Here is a 17,498-nt window from a genome sequence, read left to right as displayed (position 1 = left end):
CACTAATCCCCTGAAGATCATCCTACCTTTAGTCGTCTTCACTCAGCCGAGCCACCGATGGAACTGAAGAGGAGATCCGGAGCGGCAGAAGTGATCCTCCAAGGGGCGCTGAAGAAATCTTCCATCCGATGAAGTGATCCTCCAGGCGGCGCTGAAGAAGTTTTCTATCCGGGCGATGTCATCTTCCAAGCGGAAGAATGCAAGCTCAATCTGATTGGCTGATTGGATCAGCCAATCGGATTGAACTTCAATCTGATTGGCTGATTCAATCAGCCAATCAGAGTTTTCCTACCTTAGAATCCTATCAGCCAATCGGAATTGAAGGGACGCCATCTTGGATGACGTCCCTTAAAGGAGCCTTCATTCGTCGGTAGTCCGTCGGGAAAGAAGGATGTTCCGCGTCGGAGGGATGAATATTGAAGATTGAAGACGCCGCTTGGAAGATGACATCGCCCGGATAGAAGACTTCTTCAGCGCCGCCTGGAGGATCACTTCATCGGATGGAAGATTTCTTCAGCGCCCCTTGGAGGATCAGTTCTGCCGCTCCGGATCTCCTCTTCAGTTCCATCGGTGGCTCGGCTGAGTGAAGACGACTAAAGGTAGGATGATCTTCAGGGGATTAGTGTTAGGTTATTTTAAGGGGTGGTTGGGTTAGATTAGGGGTATGTGGGTGGTGGGTTTTAATGTTGGGGGGGTTGTATTTTTCTTTTACAGGCAAAAGAGCTGAATTCTTTGGGGCATGCCCCACAAAAGGCCCTTTTAAGGGCTGGTAAGGTAAAAGAGCTTTGAACTTTTTTAATGTAGAATAGGGTAGGGAATTTTGGGGGGCTTTGTTATTTCATTAGGGGGCTTAGATTAGGTGTAATTAGCTTAAAATTGTTGTAATATTTTTTAAATGTTTGTAACTTATTTTTTTATTTTTTGTAACTTAGCTTTTTTTATTTTGTGTACTTTAGTTAGTTTATGTAATTGTATTTAATTGTAGTTATTTGTATTTAATTTATTTAATTTATTTAATGATAGTGTAGTGTTAGGTTTAATTGTAACTTAGGTTAGGATTTATTTTACAGGTAATTTTGTATTTCTTTTAGCTAGGGAGTTATTAAATAGTTAATAACTATTTAATAACTATTCTAACTAGCTAAAATAAATACAAAGTTGCCTGTAAAATAAATATAAATCCTAAGATAGCTACAATGTAATTATTAATTACATTGTAGCTATCTTAGGGTTTATTTTACAGGTATTTAGTTTTAAATAGGAATAATTTATTTAATGATAGTGTAGTGTTAGTGTAATTGAAACTTAGGTTAGTTTTTATTTTACAGGTAAATTTCTCTTTATTTTAGCTAGGTAAGCTATTAAATAGTTAATAACTATTTAATAGCTATTGTACCTAGTTAAAATAAATTGAAAGTTACCTGTAAAATAAAAATAAATCCTAACATAGCTACAATATAATTATTATTTATATTGTAGCTATATTAGGGTTTATTTTATAGGTAAGTATTTAGTTGGAAATAGGATTAATTTAGTTCATAATAGAAATATTATTTAGATTTATTTAATTAATATTTAAGTTAGGGGGGTGTTAGGGTTAGTGTTAGACTTAGGTTTAGGGGTTAATAATTTTATTACAGTGGCGGCGGTGTAGTGGGGGGCAGGATAGGGGTTAATAAATGTATTATAGGTGGCGACGGTGTAGGGGGGGCAGATTAGGGGTTAATAAATTTAATATAGGTTGCGGCAGGGTCCGGGAGAGGCGGTTTAGGGGTTAATACATTTATTATAGTTGTGGCGGGGTCAGGGAGCGGCGGTTTAGGGGTTAATATGTATAGAGTAGCTTGCGGTGGGCTCTGGGAGCGGCGGTTTAGGGGTTAACATATTTATTATAGTGGCGGTGGGCTCCGGGAGCAGCGGTTTAGGGGGTACTAACTTTATTGAGTTTCGGGGGGCTCTGGGGGCGCCGGTATAGGGGGTAGAACAGTGTAGTTTAGTGTGGGTGCTTAGTGACAGGCTAGCAAGAAAGCTGTAAAAAAGCCGAAGAGCAGCGAGATCGGATGAGTGATAACTCTCACAATCCGCTGCTCATCGCCCCATACTTGGTGCGTGGCTTTTTGACAGCTTTTTTGATAACTTAGGCGAATTTTTGCAGGTCCCCGGCGGCGATGTGAGGCGAGCTTAGGCGGGCGTATTGGGCCGGTGAAGACAGGTAAAATAGACACGTTGATAACTACCCCCCATAATCTCTTTATTACCCTTTCCCCAGTTTTGCATAACAAACAGTGTTATATTAATATACTTTTTACCTCTGTGATTACCTTGTATCTAAGCCTCTGCAGACTGCCCCTTTATTTCAGTTCTTTTGACAGACTTGCATTTTAGCCAATCGGTGCTGACTCACATGAACTAGTGCTGTCTAGTTGTAAAATCTGTCAAAATGCACTAAGATAAGAGGCAGTCTTCAAGGGCTTAGAAATTAGCATATGTGCCTAACAAGGTTTAGCTTTCAACAAAGAATACAAAGAGAACAGGCAAATTTGATGATAAAAGTAAACTGGAAAGTTGTTTAAAATTAAATGTCTTATCTGAATCATGACAGTTTTATTTAGACCCTTAGTCAACATCCTAAGGAGAGACCATGAAACAAGCCCAATGCTATAGATAAAGTTTTCAAAACAAGTGCATTCTCCAGAGCTTCCCTCCGTATACAATGAAAATGGGCTACATTTAAATAAAGCATGTCTAGGGAACGAGGTAAAATAAGTTAATTTTTATTTATTTTTTTAAATTGTATGGCCTATCCAAATCATGAAAGCTTAATATCTTTTTAACCCCATGGTTGACCGATATGCAATGTTTTCCTAGTCAGCCCATGGGTAAAGGGGTTCTGGTAAAAATGGAGGTTGCAAGGCTGCTGTTGGTGTGAAGTTGCAGCTTCAAAACTGTTTACCATTTTAAACTTCAAAGAGTAAAAGTAATCTGACCTCACAACAGATTTGTTCAGCATGCAGCCATTTTTCTGATGCATTTTAAAATGGCTCATGTAACCCTGACTCTTCAAAATCTTTAACCCCTTATGTGTTGGGGATTGCTTTTTTGCAGCTGGCAAGACCGTGCTATTCCAGGATTTTTGCAGCGAGAAGGGAGGTCATAATAGAGCGTCCTGCCGCTCATGGCAAGACCCACGCTACTATGACCTGATAAACTCTTAACGACCAGCGAAGTACAGGGTGCTTCTATCTATGCGATGTTTTAAGAACAGCAGCCTACAGGGCCTATCACCTGTCTGCCTGCTCTGAGCAGGCGGACAGACATCGCCGGAAATCAACCCGATCGGGTTGATTGACACCCCCTGCTGGGGGCCTGCAGGGGTCATTGTTGCACCAGCAGCTCTTGTGAGCTGCTGGTGCAATGCTAAACACGGCGAGCGTATTGCTCGCCGTATTCAGCGAGGTCTGGCGGAACTGATCAGCACTGTCGGATCAGGTCCGCCAGACTTTCTTAAATAGGGGCCTATGTATGTGTTCCACTCAAGACAAAAATTGTAATTAAAAAATGTTCTTCATTTTACAATTTAACATTTATTTATTTTTTTGTTATTCTCAGAAATGGAGGCGGCCGCAGTGGTACATTTTCTGCAATCAGTATTGTATGTGAAATGCTCCAACACCAGAGGGCAGTTGATGTTTTCCATGCTGTAAAAACACTGCGGAACAATAAGCCAAATATGGTGGACCTTTTGGTAAGTCTCTTTCATTTTGTTACTGCAAAGAAATGTCTAATTATCACAGTTGTGGCAGCCAGTCTAGTATTACAAAATAAGGAAGAATTATTTTTAGGTTGATGAATGCAAATGAAAATTTGCTTGTCATGTTTTAGTGGAAAATAATTTGAGCAGTAATTTAGGAATGTATTTTATCTGCATAAAACGTCATGTAAGGAAATATATTTTGGTAAAAGAGATTGCGTAAACATATTTCTGTTATCTCTATGCAAAAAACATTGAATATAGTAAGATAAAGGGGCCTATTTATCAAGCCGTCAACCGCAAATACGCTAGAATTTCGCAGCGTAATTGTGGCGAACCTGATTCCCCTTATTTATCAAAGCCTACAGACCGGCAAAAGTAGAATTTTGTGACGTAACATACGATCCGCCAGTCTCAGTCCGACACAGATTGATGCTTACGTCACTACAGATGTTCTGAATGCAAATTCGGCACTATCTCACTACTTTTGCTATCAAATAACTACCAGATACGCTCGCCACTATTTCGGCCCAGCGTACCTGGTTTTCAATCCAACGCCCTGGAGGCAGCGGATGCCATAGGAATCAATGGGAGTCTGAAAGCAGCGAAAGCTCATGTTCGCTGCTGCCCGATATCCCATTGATTCCTATGGCATAATAAAAGTTACGTTTACACCGTACACTCTAACATGTACCCCGAGTCTAAACACCCCTAATCTGTCGCCCCCTACACCACCGCCACCTACATTATACATATTAACCCCTAATCTGACGCCTCGATACCGCCGCCACCTACATTATACTTATTAACCACTAATCTGCCGCCCGACACCGCAGCCACCTACATAAAAGTATTAACCCCTATCCCGCTGCTCCCGGAGCCCACTGCAACTAAATAAAGTTATTAACCCCTAAACACCTGACCTCCCACATCAGTACCACTTACTAAACATATTAACCCCTAAACCGCCATAAACTAAATTAACCTATTAACCCCTAAACCTAACAACAACTGTACATTAAATATTAACTCATCCCTATCTTATAATAAATGTAAACTTATCTTTAGATTTAAATTAAACTATATTAAACTATTAATTAATCTACCCTATTATAATAAAATTACATTAAACTATTAATTAACCTACCCTATGTTAATAAAAATACATTAAACTATATTAAATTAATGATTAATCCAACCTATCTTTTAAACTAAAATTACATTAAACTATATTAAAATAAAAATTTATCTAACCTAACTTTTATACTAAAATTACATAAAACTACAAATTAAATTAAATATATATTATATATTTAAACACCTAACCCTACTCAAATAATTTAAATCTACACTGCAAAATTAAAGTTACAAAAAACTAAGTTACACAAAAAAATAAACACTAAGTTACAAAAACTAAAAACTAAATTATCAAAGCTTTAAACTAATTACACCTAATCTAAGGGCCCTATAAAAATAAAAAAGCCCCCCCAAAATAAAAAAAACCCTAGCCTACAATAAACTACAAATAGCCCTTAAAAGTGCCTTTTCCGTAATCAGCTCTTTTACCTGTAAAAAAAAAAATACAAATACCCCCCCAACAGTAAAACCAACCAACCACCCACACAACCAACCCCCCAAATAAATCCCTAACTAAAAAAACCTAAGCTCCCCATTGCCCTGAAAATGGCATTTGGATGGGCATTGCCCTTAAAAGGGCATTTAGCTCTTTTGCAGCCCAAAACCCTAATCTAAAAATAAAACCCACCCACCCAATAAACCCTTAAAAAATCCTAACACTAACCCCTGAAGATCGACTTACAGTTTTGAAGATACGACATCCATCCTCCAAGAAGCCAGGAAAAGTCTTCATCGAAGTGGCAAGAAGTCTTCCAAGAAGCTGGCTGAAGTCTTCATCCAAGCCTGCAGAAGTCTTCACCCAGACGGCATCTTCTATCTTCATCCATCCGGCGCGGAGCAGGTCCATCTTCAAGACATCCGACGCGGAGCATCCTCCTGGCTGATCCAATCAGCCATAGAATTGAGCACGCATTCTATTGGCTAATTGGAATAGCCAATAGAATACAAGCTCAATCCTATTGGCTGATTGCAACAGGATTTTTTCTACCTTAATTCCGATTGGCTGATAGAATTCTATCAGCCAATCGGAATCTAAGGGACGTCATCTTGGATGACATCATTTAAAGGAACCTTCATTCGTCGTTAGTCCGTCGGAAGAAGAGGATGCTCCGCGTCGGATGTCTTGAAGATGGACTCGCTCCACGCCGGATGGATGAAGATAGAAGATGCCGTCTGGGTGAAGACTTCTGCGGGCTTGGATGAAGACTTTGGCCAGCTTCTTGGAGGACTTCTTGCCGCTTCGATGAAGACTTCTCCTGGCTTCTTAGAGGATGGATGTCGGATCTTCAAAACTGTAAATCGATCTTCAGGGGTTAGTATTAGGATTTTTTAAGGGTTTATTGGGTGGGTTTTATTTTTAGATTAGGGTTTTGGGCTGTAAAAGAGCTAAATGCCCTTTTAAGGGCAATACCCATCCAAATGCCCTTTTCAGGGCAATGGTGAGCTTAGGTTTTTTTATTTAGGGTTTTATTTGGGGGGTTGGTTGTGTGGGTGGGGAGTTTTACTGTTGGGGAGGTATTTGTATTTTTTTTTTTACAGGTAAAAGAGCTGATTACTTTGGGGCAATGCCCCGCAAAAGGCCCTTTTAAGGGCTATTTGTAGTTTATTGTAGGCTAGGGTTTTTTATTTTGGGGGGGCTTTTTTATTTTCATAGGGCCCTTAGATTAGGTGTAATTAGTTTAAAGCTTTGATAATTTATTTTTTATTTTTTGTAACTTAGTGTTTATTTTTTTGTGTAACTTAGTGTTTGTTATTTTTTTGTAGCTTAGTTAGTTTTTTTGTAACTTTGTAATTTTATAGTGTAAATTTAAATTATTTGAGTAGGGTTAGGTTTTTAAATATATATTTAATTCAATTTGTAGTTTTATGTAATTTTAGTATAAAAGTTAGGTTAGATTAATTTTTATTTTAATATAGTTTAATGTAATTTTAGTTTAAATGATTGGTTGGATTAATCATTAATTTAATATAGTTTAATGTATTTTTATTATAATAGGGTAGGTTAATTAATAGTTTAATGTAATTTTATTATAATAGTTAGGGTAGATTAATTAATAGTTTAATATAGTTTAATGTAATTTTAAAGGTAAGTTTAAATTTATTATAAGATAGGGATGAGTTAATATTAGATTAGGGGTTAATAAGTATAATGTAGATGGCGGTGGGCTCCGGGAGCTGAGGAATAAGGGTTATTAAGTTTATTAGAGTGGCGGTGGGTTCCGGGAGCGGTGGTTTAGGGGTTAATAAGTTTATTTAGTCGCGGTGGGCTCCGGGAGCGGCTGTTTAGGGGTTAATAAGTTTATTTAGTTGCGGCGGGGTCCGGGTGCGGCGGTATAGGGGTTAAACATTTTAGTATAGTGTGGGTGTTTAGTGACAGTGTACAAATAATGCTGGGGAAAAGCCGAAGAGCAGCGAGATTGATGACTGTTAGTTAACAACAGTCCGCTGCTCATCGCCCCGTACTTGGTGCGCGGCTTTTTGACAGCTTTTTTGTTAAATATGGAGAACGTATTCAGGTCCGTGGCAGCTATGTTAGGCGATGTCAGGCGAGCGTATTGGTGCCGTAGAATGCAGCACAGTTGACGGCTTGATAAATAGGCCCCATAGTATCTTTTAAATAAACCTTTATCATTTTATATAATTTATACTTTAAAGTGAAAGTTAATCCTAGCGTTTTACGTTTTACGCTAGGATTGACTATTGAAGCAAATAAAGGGGACTTTCATTCATGAAGAATAAGATACTTCTGGCTAGATTACGAGTTTTGCGTTACTGTTCAGTAACAGTAAACGCTGCCATTACGAGTCGTGTCGGTATAGCTATACCGCAAGCATTGTAGTTTGTAACGCAACATTAATCCTGCACTCAAAAAAATGACGTTTTTGCATGGGATTTTCATAGCACCGGTATTACAGGTTGTGCGGTGAGGCTAAAATGCTTGCGTTACAGCCTATACCGACACAATCCATACCGCCATCTGAGAGCAGTAGTTATGGATTTTGTGTAACACAAATGTTTCCCAAAACTCATAACTAAACTGTTACAAAGTACACTAACACCCATAAACTACCCATTAACCCCTAAACGGAGGCCCTCCCGCATCGCAAACACTATATTAAACCTATTAGCTCCTAATCTGCCGCCCGCCCACATCCCTGCCACTATAATAAAGTTATTAACCCCTATTCCACCACTCCCTGCTACCACCGCCACTAACTAAACCTCTTAACCCCTAAACCGCCAGCCTCCCACATCGCCACTACTAAATAAACCTATTAACCCCTAAACCACCAGCCCCCCCCACATCGCCACTAATAAATTTAACTATTAACCCATAAACCTATCACCCCCTAAATTAAAATTACAATATCCCTATCTTAAAATAAATAAAAACTTACCTGTGAAACTAAAAAAACCTTAGTTTAAACTAACAATTAACCTAACATAATTATTATACTAAACTATTATACTAAAATTAAAATAACTTAATTACTAATTCCTGCTTTTTTCAAATAAAGTTACCAAGAGCTCGAAGAAAATTGATAATAGCAGTAAATTAAAAAGTTGCTTAAAATTGAATCTGAATCATGAAAGAAAAAAAAATAATTTCAGTATCCCTTTAATGTCCTGATAAATTGGGAATTCTGTGTAAAAAACAAAATCTTGATGACCTTTTCAACTGTGTTAGAATCTACCACCAAGTCAGCATTGCTATTAAACAGCAATATGTCTATTCAGGGTTTTTATGGAGAAGTCTAGTAATATCTTCTTTTAGAGAGGTCATTCTGTAGTTAGTAAAGTCTTCTATTGTATCTTACATTCTGTGTTCTGTGTACTTCTCTGCTCATTTCAAACAATCAGAAACTGTACACAACTTGTCAAAAATGTGAGGGAAGAATATCTACAAGGCAAAATACACACTTCATGTGGCATTCTCAACTTGTTGCTATGTAATTTGTTTTCTAGCTCTATAGCAGCCAAGAGGTTAAGAAGTTGCTTCTTGTTACCTCACACAATATACAAGGTCAGATGAGAACCATCAGAATGCATGGACAATTATATTGTGTGCCATGCTTTAGCCATTACAAGAACATTAAAATAAAGCATTATTGTTATCATTAGTTCAAGTACATTTGTCCAGTGTTCTCTCAATGTCTCACTGACCTAAGTTTGCTTGTTCATGTGTTACAATAACCTTCTGCTCTTCATCCTCTTACCCAATGAAGAAAACACACAGCTTTAAATTAAAGAAATGCTAAAATGTTTACTTTTTTTATCAGAAGGAACAATCTTTTTTTTGTCTTAAATAATATACAGCAGCAGGCTAAAAGAATAATACATGTAAATAAGCTGTTTTTATGATCCGTGCCTACGAAGATCAGTCATGCTGTTTTAATGACATTCTCATAACAAGGCAAATTCTTATTCAAACTACAAACTCTATAAACAAAAAATCAGAAGCAACATGCAGCGCCATCAAGTATCATGCAATTTAATTCAATGGCAGAGCTCCAAGACTGCAGTAATTTTGGTGATTCTTTAAATAATTGGTGTAATGTAGTTGTTACAAAAAAGACTACATTGTTGACTGATTATTACAATAGTGGCATGTCTCTGACACCTGTTAATCACTTGGTGAAACGCGTCAGTATTCCAGACTGTATGTGGCTGGGAAACTTTCCTGCTCAATATTTTTCTCATTAGTTTAAAACTTTCAGATGAGAACGGTTATTAATATTCTCTGCACATAGTGAGTATATATTCACAAAGAAGAAATAAGAACATTGTAAAATGAAATGCCACATTTCTAAATTGCACATTTTTATGAGAATTCCAAGGCACCTAATATTTATTTAACTTGAACAATATTGTATCTAATTGATGCAGCTGCAGTCAATGGCAATAAAAGTAGTTGTTCTCAAAAAAAAGATATTGTAATCCATTAAGATAGTGGTCTGTTTTTTAATTCACTGTTGAAAATAAAATATGCACTGGCAAATTAAATATATTACAGATTATTTGATGCCTCCTAATTTTAAAATATTCATTTTCTTTCCTGGAATAGCCTCTTCAAAGAAACCATAACTAAAAACTAGGATATTATTTAGAATTGGGAGATCATTCCTCTGTGTATGAAACTTGTTTAAAACATGTTATTTTAAATAGAATAATTAAATATAAGTATAAAGAGACATTGTAGTTTAAAATTATCTCCCCTTTAATGTGCTCCAAATGATACATCTTATATGATGGAGTACATTATTTATAGTTTATTTTGTCATTTGTCTATTGAAACCGCCACCTATACTGAAAATGTCAATACTGCAGTAATGACTATAGAAAAGCTAGAGGCATCATCAGATGTTTACCTGAGTACATTGTCCCTTTAACAAATCACTATTTTTACCTGCTGAATGAACTGAATGATAGGTATCAGCCACAATAACAGATATGAACATTGATTTGAGTAGCCGTGTTAGTCCAGAGATTTAGATATCAAAATAACAAGAGTATTGCATTGAGCAATGATACTTTTTTATTGGACTAACTATACATTTGTAAGATGACAAGCTTTCGGAAGAGTGTCTTCCTTTTTCAAGTCTGAAGCAATACTGACCAATTTGATGGAATTTACAGATTATATCTTAAAACACAGGCTAAAAAGACAAATTACAGAGGTCTGAATGCAGGGGGAGGAGGGGTGTCGTAAAAATCATGATGGGGGTTTAGGAGACAGGCAGATAGTGTCAGTTTAAGATAACAGGCAGGGGAAATATATGGTTATACACAAAGCATATACTGACATAAAGTTATATATCAACATAGAATCAATATGAATAAAGATGGGAAATAAGGTGTACAGGGGAATATAAGATATTCAAAAAAGGAGAAAAGGAAAGAAAGAAAAAAAAGGGGAATAATAATAATGACAAAAGTCTGGACATAGGCTTACCTGCGTACCTATGCATAGAGCGTGTGGAATATACAATGTAATTGACTACAGTATATGAAAGTACATTACAAATATTTTTGATAATTGGTTGAGAAACCAGAGTCCACATTTAGTCCAGAATTTAGCAAGTTGAAGTGCATTATCATTTTCATTTCATTTTCACCATGGAAAGAAAAACCTTTGAAATGAAAATGATAATGCACTTCAACTTGCTAAATTCTGGACTAAATGTGGACTCTGGTTTCTTCCATCAAATTGGTCAGCATTACTTCAGTCTTGAAAAAGGGAGACACTCTTCTGAAAGCTTGCCATCATAAATGTCTTTCAAGGCTAGCTGACCACCCAGTTAGCTGTTAATTGTAAGGGTTTAGGAAAATGTAAGTAATATAGAATAAATATAAAAATAAAGTTTCCGTTGTGGTGCACATTCTCTTGTCTTATGGAGTAAATTTTTAAAAAGATAGACATTTTATATCAATAGGAATTTAAAGTTCTTTGGTATGGCAAGAGTCCCATCATTATTGCGAGGTCCATGATGCAATTTTACCTTGATAGCTGTTTATTTCACTATGATGGGTTTTAAACACAAAGGTGAGACACCTACATTACATTACAATACTACATACTAAAAATGTAAAGATGTTGTGCTTCCTCTCCAAGCTGGTTAGTTTTTTTATAATGTGGCCCTTAGTGAAACATCTGTAGAAATAAACATGGGAGTTGGGGAAGCTGGTGAGTGCAAAGAGATTGGAGAGAGCTGTTACTGAATTGTGTTAGACATTTTACTCACCTACCTAAGCCATTCTCATGTATTTGATAAGGAAGATAAATACTATGAAAAACATTAAACATTACTGAATGAATTATTATTATTATTCTTTCATGTATATGTACGTATTGGCCTTATTAGGTTATTATGCAACCTTATCCTCTGTTATATACCTAATTGTTATTAGATTTGCTTATGCTTTAATCTAGCAATACATAAGTGATATCTCAAATACAAAACTATATTCTATTTTCATTTGTTTAAAAATATTGATAACAATAAAGGATATTTGTTAAATCAGCTACTGCCTAAATATATATATATATATAGTTTCATTAACATAAAAGTTCCGCTTATTTTGAAAAGAAATTAAAGAATGCTGCCATGAGATTTTTTTTAAGCAAGGCATTGGAAATTATTCTTAAAAGTCTGCTGATTTTACTAATCTCGCTACACACTGTAAGAATGTGAGTGCATTTTCCTGATGAGATATTTGTATTCTCTTTGCTCTATTTCAGGATCAATACAAATTCTGCTATGAAGTGGCTTTAGAATATTTAAATTCTGGATGACTGCGTTAATGCTATGAATAAGCAAACAGAGACAAAAACGTTCACCTCCATCTCTACCATGAACAATGCGAATTGTTCCTTGATATTTGTGTATATAAAATGAAGACTTCAGTGTTCTGCTTATTTTGCTTTCATATAATTGGCTCTTTTTTAAGAGCTGGAGAAAAGTGTTTCAGAAACTGCTTGCACTGCCTTTTTCCTACTGTGATGCTGATGTTTTGACACATGGACGCATCTTGAAGTTTATGGATTCCACATCCTCAAATACCAAGCAGTCTGATCGAAGCAATGTATTCAGTTGACAAATGAAAGAGCACAATTACAATCTCATGAAGGGATTTGTACTCTTCTGTTTTATTGGATTGACTTTGTTATTGTCATACCTACAGTAGTGTTGATTTTTGTTCTGTGGAAACTGCAGCCCAGCACTAAAACATATCATTTCAGTTATGTTTGTTCCCTAATGTGTTTAAAAAAAAAAAAAAAAAAAAAACCAATATCTGTATCTTCTCTGTTTTTAAAATTGCAATTTTCACAGGTTACCCCTTTGTTGAATTATTATTACTTTATTTGTATAATTTCGGAAGAAATAAGAAATGAATTTGCAAAAAAAAGTTCAGGATAAATAAATTGTCTATCCAAAGCGTCTCTTGTGTTTATATTGTACATATATCTTGATCAAATGGTTAATGAATGACAATAATCATTATAAATTAAAAAAATTCCTATTGAAAATGTATACACTATATTCATTGCTAATCTCTAGCCCTACAGAACTAAGGCAGGAGAATAAGATAAGAATTCTGTATGATGTTGTACACTAAGGACGGCTGACACTCATTCATAAACATTCTGAACATGCCAGACTTAAGAATCATCTCCAAAGAAATAATGAAAATATTATCGTCTGTTGCAGCCTTTGGACACCCCTGCTATAAGCATTTGTTTAATATCTACATCATAGCTTTATATATATATATATTTTTTTTTTTTACCCCATAACTAAAACCCCTGCAATGTCGTCCTCTTATTGGTAATCCTCCAATACAAGATGCCCCATCACTCATCCACTACTACACAATTTCCCTAATAACTAACCGTCATGCTTCACAATTCCCGATCACTTACCCTCTGCTGCTCAATTTCCCATTACTAAACCCCCTTTCTTTACATTTTCCTCCATAAATCCCATATGCTATATGAAACTAATTTCAGCACTTTACATCCGAAAATTAAAAAAATGGATCCTAATAAATTGAACTTCCTCTGTTCCTCACCATGGTATAGGCCTCCCTTAAGGGTCTGAATTATTTATATATAAAAGAAACCCCAGCATTTTTATTTTATATTTGCTTAAAGGGACAGTAAACACCAGAATGTTTGTTTAAAAAAAAGATAATCCCTTTATTACCCATTACCCAGTTTTGCATAACCAATACTGTTATAGAAATACACTTTTTACCTTTGTGATTACCTTGTATCTAAGCCTCTGCAAACTGCCCCCTTATTTCAGTTCTTTTGACAGACTTGCATTTCATGAAAAAGAGAGTTTAGGAGTATGGGGCGCAAATAAATGCTACAACCTTAAAAGAGTTTTTAAATGTGTTACTATGTGGTTAGAGAACTAAAATAAAAATAAAAAAACTTTTTCATATAAAATAAAGTTATCTTTATTGGTACAATAACGAATGAACAAATATGTGCGTTTGATCAATTCTTTTCAATCGGTATACGGATATATATATATATATATATATATATATATATATATATATATATATATATATATATACAATCCTGTACTTTTATCTATACATCTGTCTATAAAACGTCTATAAAAACTCTATAATAACAGGTCAGTGGAAATAATTTTTTCTTATCAGTTTAACACCACTATAATAAAAGCGTCTATCATCGCCTTTAGTGTAAAAAATATGTGCTTGTTGGATATATATTGATAATATATTGATAAAACATAGATATATTAGGTTTGAAGAACTGTTAATCAGAATTAGTCCACATCCAGGCTCCAGAATCGGCTAGGAGTAAGTAAGTAAGCCCCCGCTCCTTACTATTTATTGTTTGCTCCTAGACCGTAGAGCCCTGGCAACATTTAAAACAACCCGGGCAACGTGAAAAACATTTCCAGCATACATCTATTAATTATAAATAGCAAAAAGGAATATACTCATAAAACTATAACAAACGATGACCACTTGAAGAAAAATAGTCTTTTACCTTTCAGTCGGCCGACTGTATTTTGCAGCAAAATAATTTATTAACCACACATCCAGTGACTGTGAAACGCATTTTACGTGCACTAATTCTGATTAACAGTTCTTCAAACCTAATATATCTACGTTTTATCAATATATTATCAATATATATCCTACAAGCACATATTTTTTACACTAAAGGCGATGATAGACACTTTTATTATAGTGGTGTTAAACTGATAAGGAAAAATTATTTCCACTGACCTGTTATACAATTGGGAGTGGAATTGTTTATCTACACTACACTAGGTTTTTATGTACTAGGTGTATTGCATATATACTAGCATATCCATTTCGATTACACGTTTTTAAGATTACTTGTGGAATATTTTTCCTAATACATATACACTTCGCTTAGTCAGGGTCCTCTCCTACCTAGACAGGATATATCCAGAAAAATTCTTCCAATCTTTTACATTTACATGCAATTTTACTACTCTCCTCTATGATCTTTATGTATTTTTAACTTTTTTTATATATAAAATTTTTTTTTAGAGTTTTTATAGATGTTTTATAGACAGATGTATAGATAAAAGTACAGGATTGTATATATATATATATATATATATATATATATATATATATATATATATATATATATATCCGTATACCGATTGAAAAGAATTGATCAAACACACATATTTGTTCATTCGTTATTGTACCAATAAAGATAACTTTATTTTATATGAAAAAGTTTTTTTTAATTTTTATTTTAGTTCTCTAACCACATAGTAACACATTTAAAAACTCTTTTAAGGTTGTAGCATTTATTTGCGCCCCATACTCCTAAACTCTCTTTTTCAAAAACGTACTCAATATCAATTGGGGTTGATATTTCAGGAGTTAAGGCTAACCAAAACTAGGCAGCGCAGGAAAGTTTTTGAAAACTCTGTCAGACTTGCATTTTAGCCAATCAGTGCTCCCTCCAGGGTAATTTCACGTGCAAAAGCTCAATGGTATCTATATAAAACACATGAACTAATGCCCTCTAGTGGTCAAAATGCATTCAGATTAGAGGCAGTCTACAAGGTCTAAGAAATTAGCATATGAACCTCCTAGAATTAGTTTTCAACTAAGAATACCAAGAGAACAAAGCAAAATTGATGATAAAAGTAAATTGGAAAGTTGTTTAAAATTACATTCCCATTTAAATCATGAAAGTTTTTTTTGGACTTGACTGTCCCTTTAACCATATTAACCAATTATAATTGAGTGGTTTAGTGTTACTTTTAATAGTGATAAACTAATCAAATGAGTAGGAAAGCTACATTTTTTACATTGAGCACATCTATCCCTTATTCTGATTAATTTGTTTACCTTATGAACATTATTATTATGATAAAAAGGATGAAGACATGGAACAGACCAAGACTGTGGTGAATGACCAAGGAAGCACATCCTGTTGCTGATAACCAAGAAGATAGGGCTGTTACATTTTTTTGTGTCTTTGTGCAATTTGAGAGGATTATGTAGATGTTAGAGATACTTGCAATGGGTGTTTGCAAAGATAAGAGTGTTTTTTAGTAGTGTTTATAGATGGGAGGAAGAGTTAGCGATAAGGAGGGGCAATGCTTGGCAAGGGGATTTTACAGTAGGCATGCTGGCAGGCATCTGATGTTGGTGGTAATGCAGGAGGTTACAGGACTTTGTTTCATTTTGATAGTGATGGGAGATTGGGACATATATATTGAGTAGTGGTTGGGGACACAACATTTGTATTAAAGTGAGGGGTAGGTTGTGGACAATCATTTCATTTGGTCATCCACATTGGCTTTTTATTTGTTTGCCAGCTGCCTGCACATCATGTGTTTCCGGTTGACAGGCTGAAAATAACTATAATGTAGCTGCACTACAGTCTGACTCTATAGTGACAAGATGCTGCTATGAAGCTGTCGGTAGCCCCTTATATTAACATTAAAAGCTTCTGCTTCATTGTCTCGGTTACTGCTATATTCAAACAGCAGCATTTTTGTGCAGATTGATTTTGATAATGTGGGCGTTAAACTTTGCAGCAAGTGGGCAGTCATCGTTGTGTACTAGTGCAATGTGCATCTCAGTAGTTTTATTGCACTTTTTAATATAGGACCTAAACACTTTCATACAGCATTGTATCTTGTATTACACTCTGAGTTTGTCATAAATTCAGTGACGGCTAGAAAGTAGATACCCCTTAATTTTCTCAAAATTTCTTGTGTGAATTTTGCATCTCAGGAACAGAGGCACCCTACATGTTATGTTCTCTTTCTAATAAGTAGATTTGTGGTTACCATGCTAGTGATAGGTTGCATTATATGTAATGATCCAATCAGCCAATAGGATTTTTCCTACCTTAATTCCGATTGGCTGATAGAATCCTATCAGCCAATCGGAATTCAAGGGACGCCATTTAAAGGAACCTTCATTCTTCGCTTGGACTTCGTTTGAAGAGGATGGCTCAGCGTCGGCTGGATTGAAAATGGACCCGCTCTGCTCCGGATGGATGAAGATAGAAGATGCCGCCTGGATGAAGACTTCTGCTGCTTGGAGGACCTCTTCTGCCCGGATCGGATGAAGACTTCTGCCCCTCTGGAGGTCCACTTGTGCCCGGCTGGGTAAAGACGGGTCAAGGTAGAGAGATCTTCAGGGGGGTAGTGTTAGTTGTTTTTTTTAAGGGGGGATTGGGTGGGTTTTAGAGTAGGTTTGGGTGTGTGGGTGGTGGGTTTTAATGTTGGGGGGATATTGTATTTTTTTTTACAGGTGAAAGAGCTAATTACTTTGGGGCAATGCCCCGCAAAAGGCCCTTTTAAGGGCTATTTGTAATTTAGTGTACGGTAGGGAATTTTATTATTTTGGGGGGCTTTTTCATTTTATTAGGGGGATTAGATTAGGTGTAATTAGTTTAAAATTCTTGTAATTCTTTTTTTTTCTGTAATTTAGTGTTTGTTTGTTTTTTGTAATTTAGTTTATTTAATTTAATTGTAATTAATTGTAGGTAGTTTAGGTAATTAGTTTAATTATAGTGTAGTGTTAGGTGTAATTGTAACTTAGGTTAGGGTTTATT

At 35.5% G+C, this 17,498-nt stretch overlaps 1 protein-coding gene across 6 annotated transcripts in view; it reads left to right on the top strand.

Annotated features, from left to right (window-relative positions):
• The window catches only part of PTPRM (protein tyrosine phosphatase receptor type M), a 1,348,209-nt gene extending 1,335,381 nt beyond the window's left edge, over positions 1-12,828 (top strand). For all 6 annotated transcript variants that reach the window (XM_053714931.1, XM_053714930.1, XM_053714929.1 and 3 more), the window contains 2 exons: positions 3,610-3,745; positions 12,129-12,828. In XM_053714931.1, the coding sequence (XP_053570906.1) occupies positions 3,610-3,745; positions 12,129-12,182 (190 nt within the window). In that variant the 3' untranslated portion in view covers positions 12,183-12,828. The remainder of the gene's footprint in view (positions 1-3,609; positions 3,746-12,128) is intronic.
• Positions 12,829-17,498: the final 4,670 nt, after the last annotated feature.

The sequence above is a fragment of the Bombina bombina genome, chromosome 5, assembly GCF_027579735.1.
Source record: "Bombina bombina isolate aBomBom1 chromosome 5, aBomBom1.pri, whole genome shotgun sequence".
In the NCBI taxonomy this organism is placed as follows: domain Eukaryota; kingdom Metazoa; phylum Chordata; class Amphibia; order Anura; family Bombinatoridae; genus Bombina; species Bombina bombina.
The sequence above is the reverse complement of the archived record's forward strand: the minus strand, read 5'-3'. Positions and strand labels throughout refer to the sequence as shown.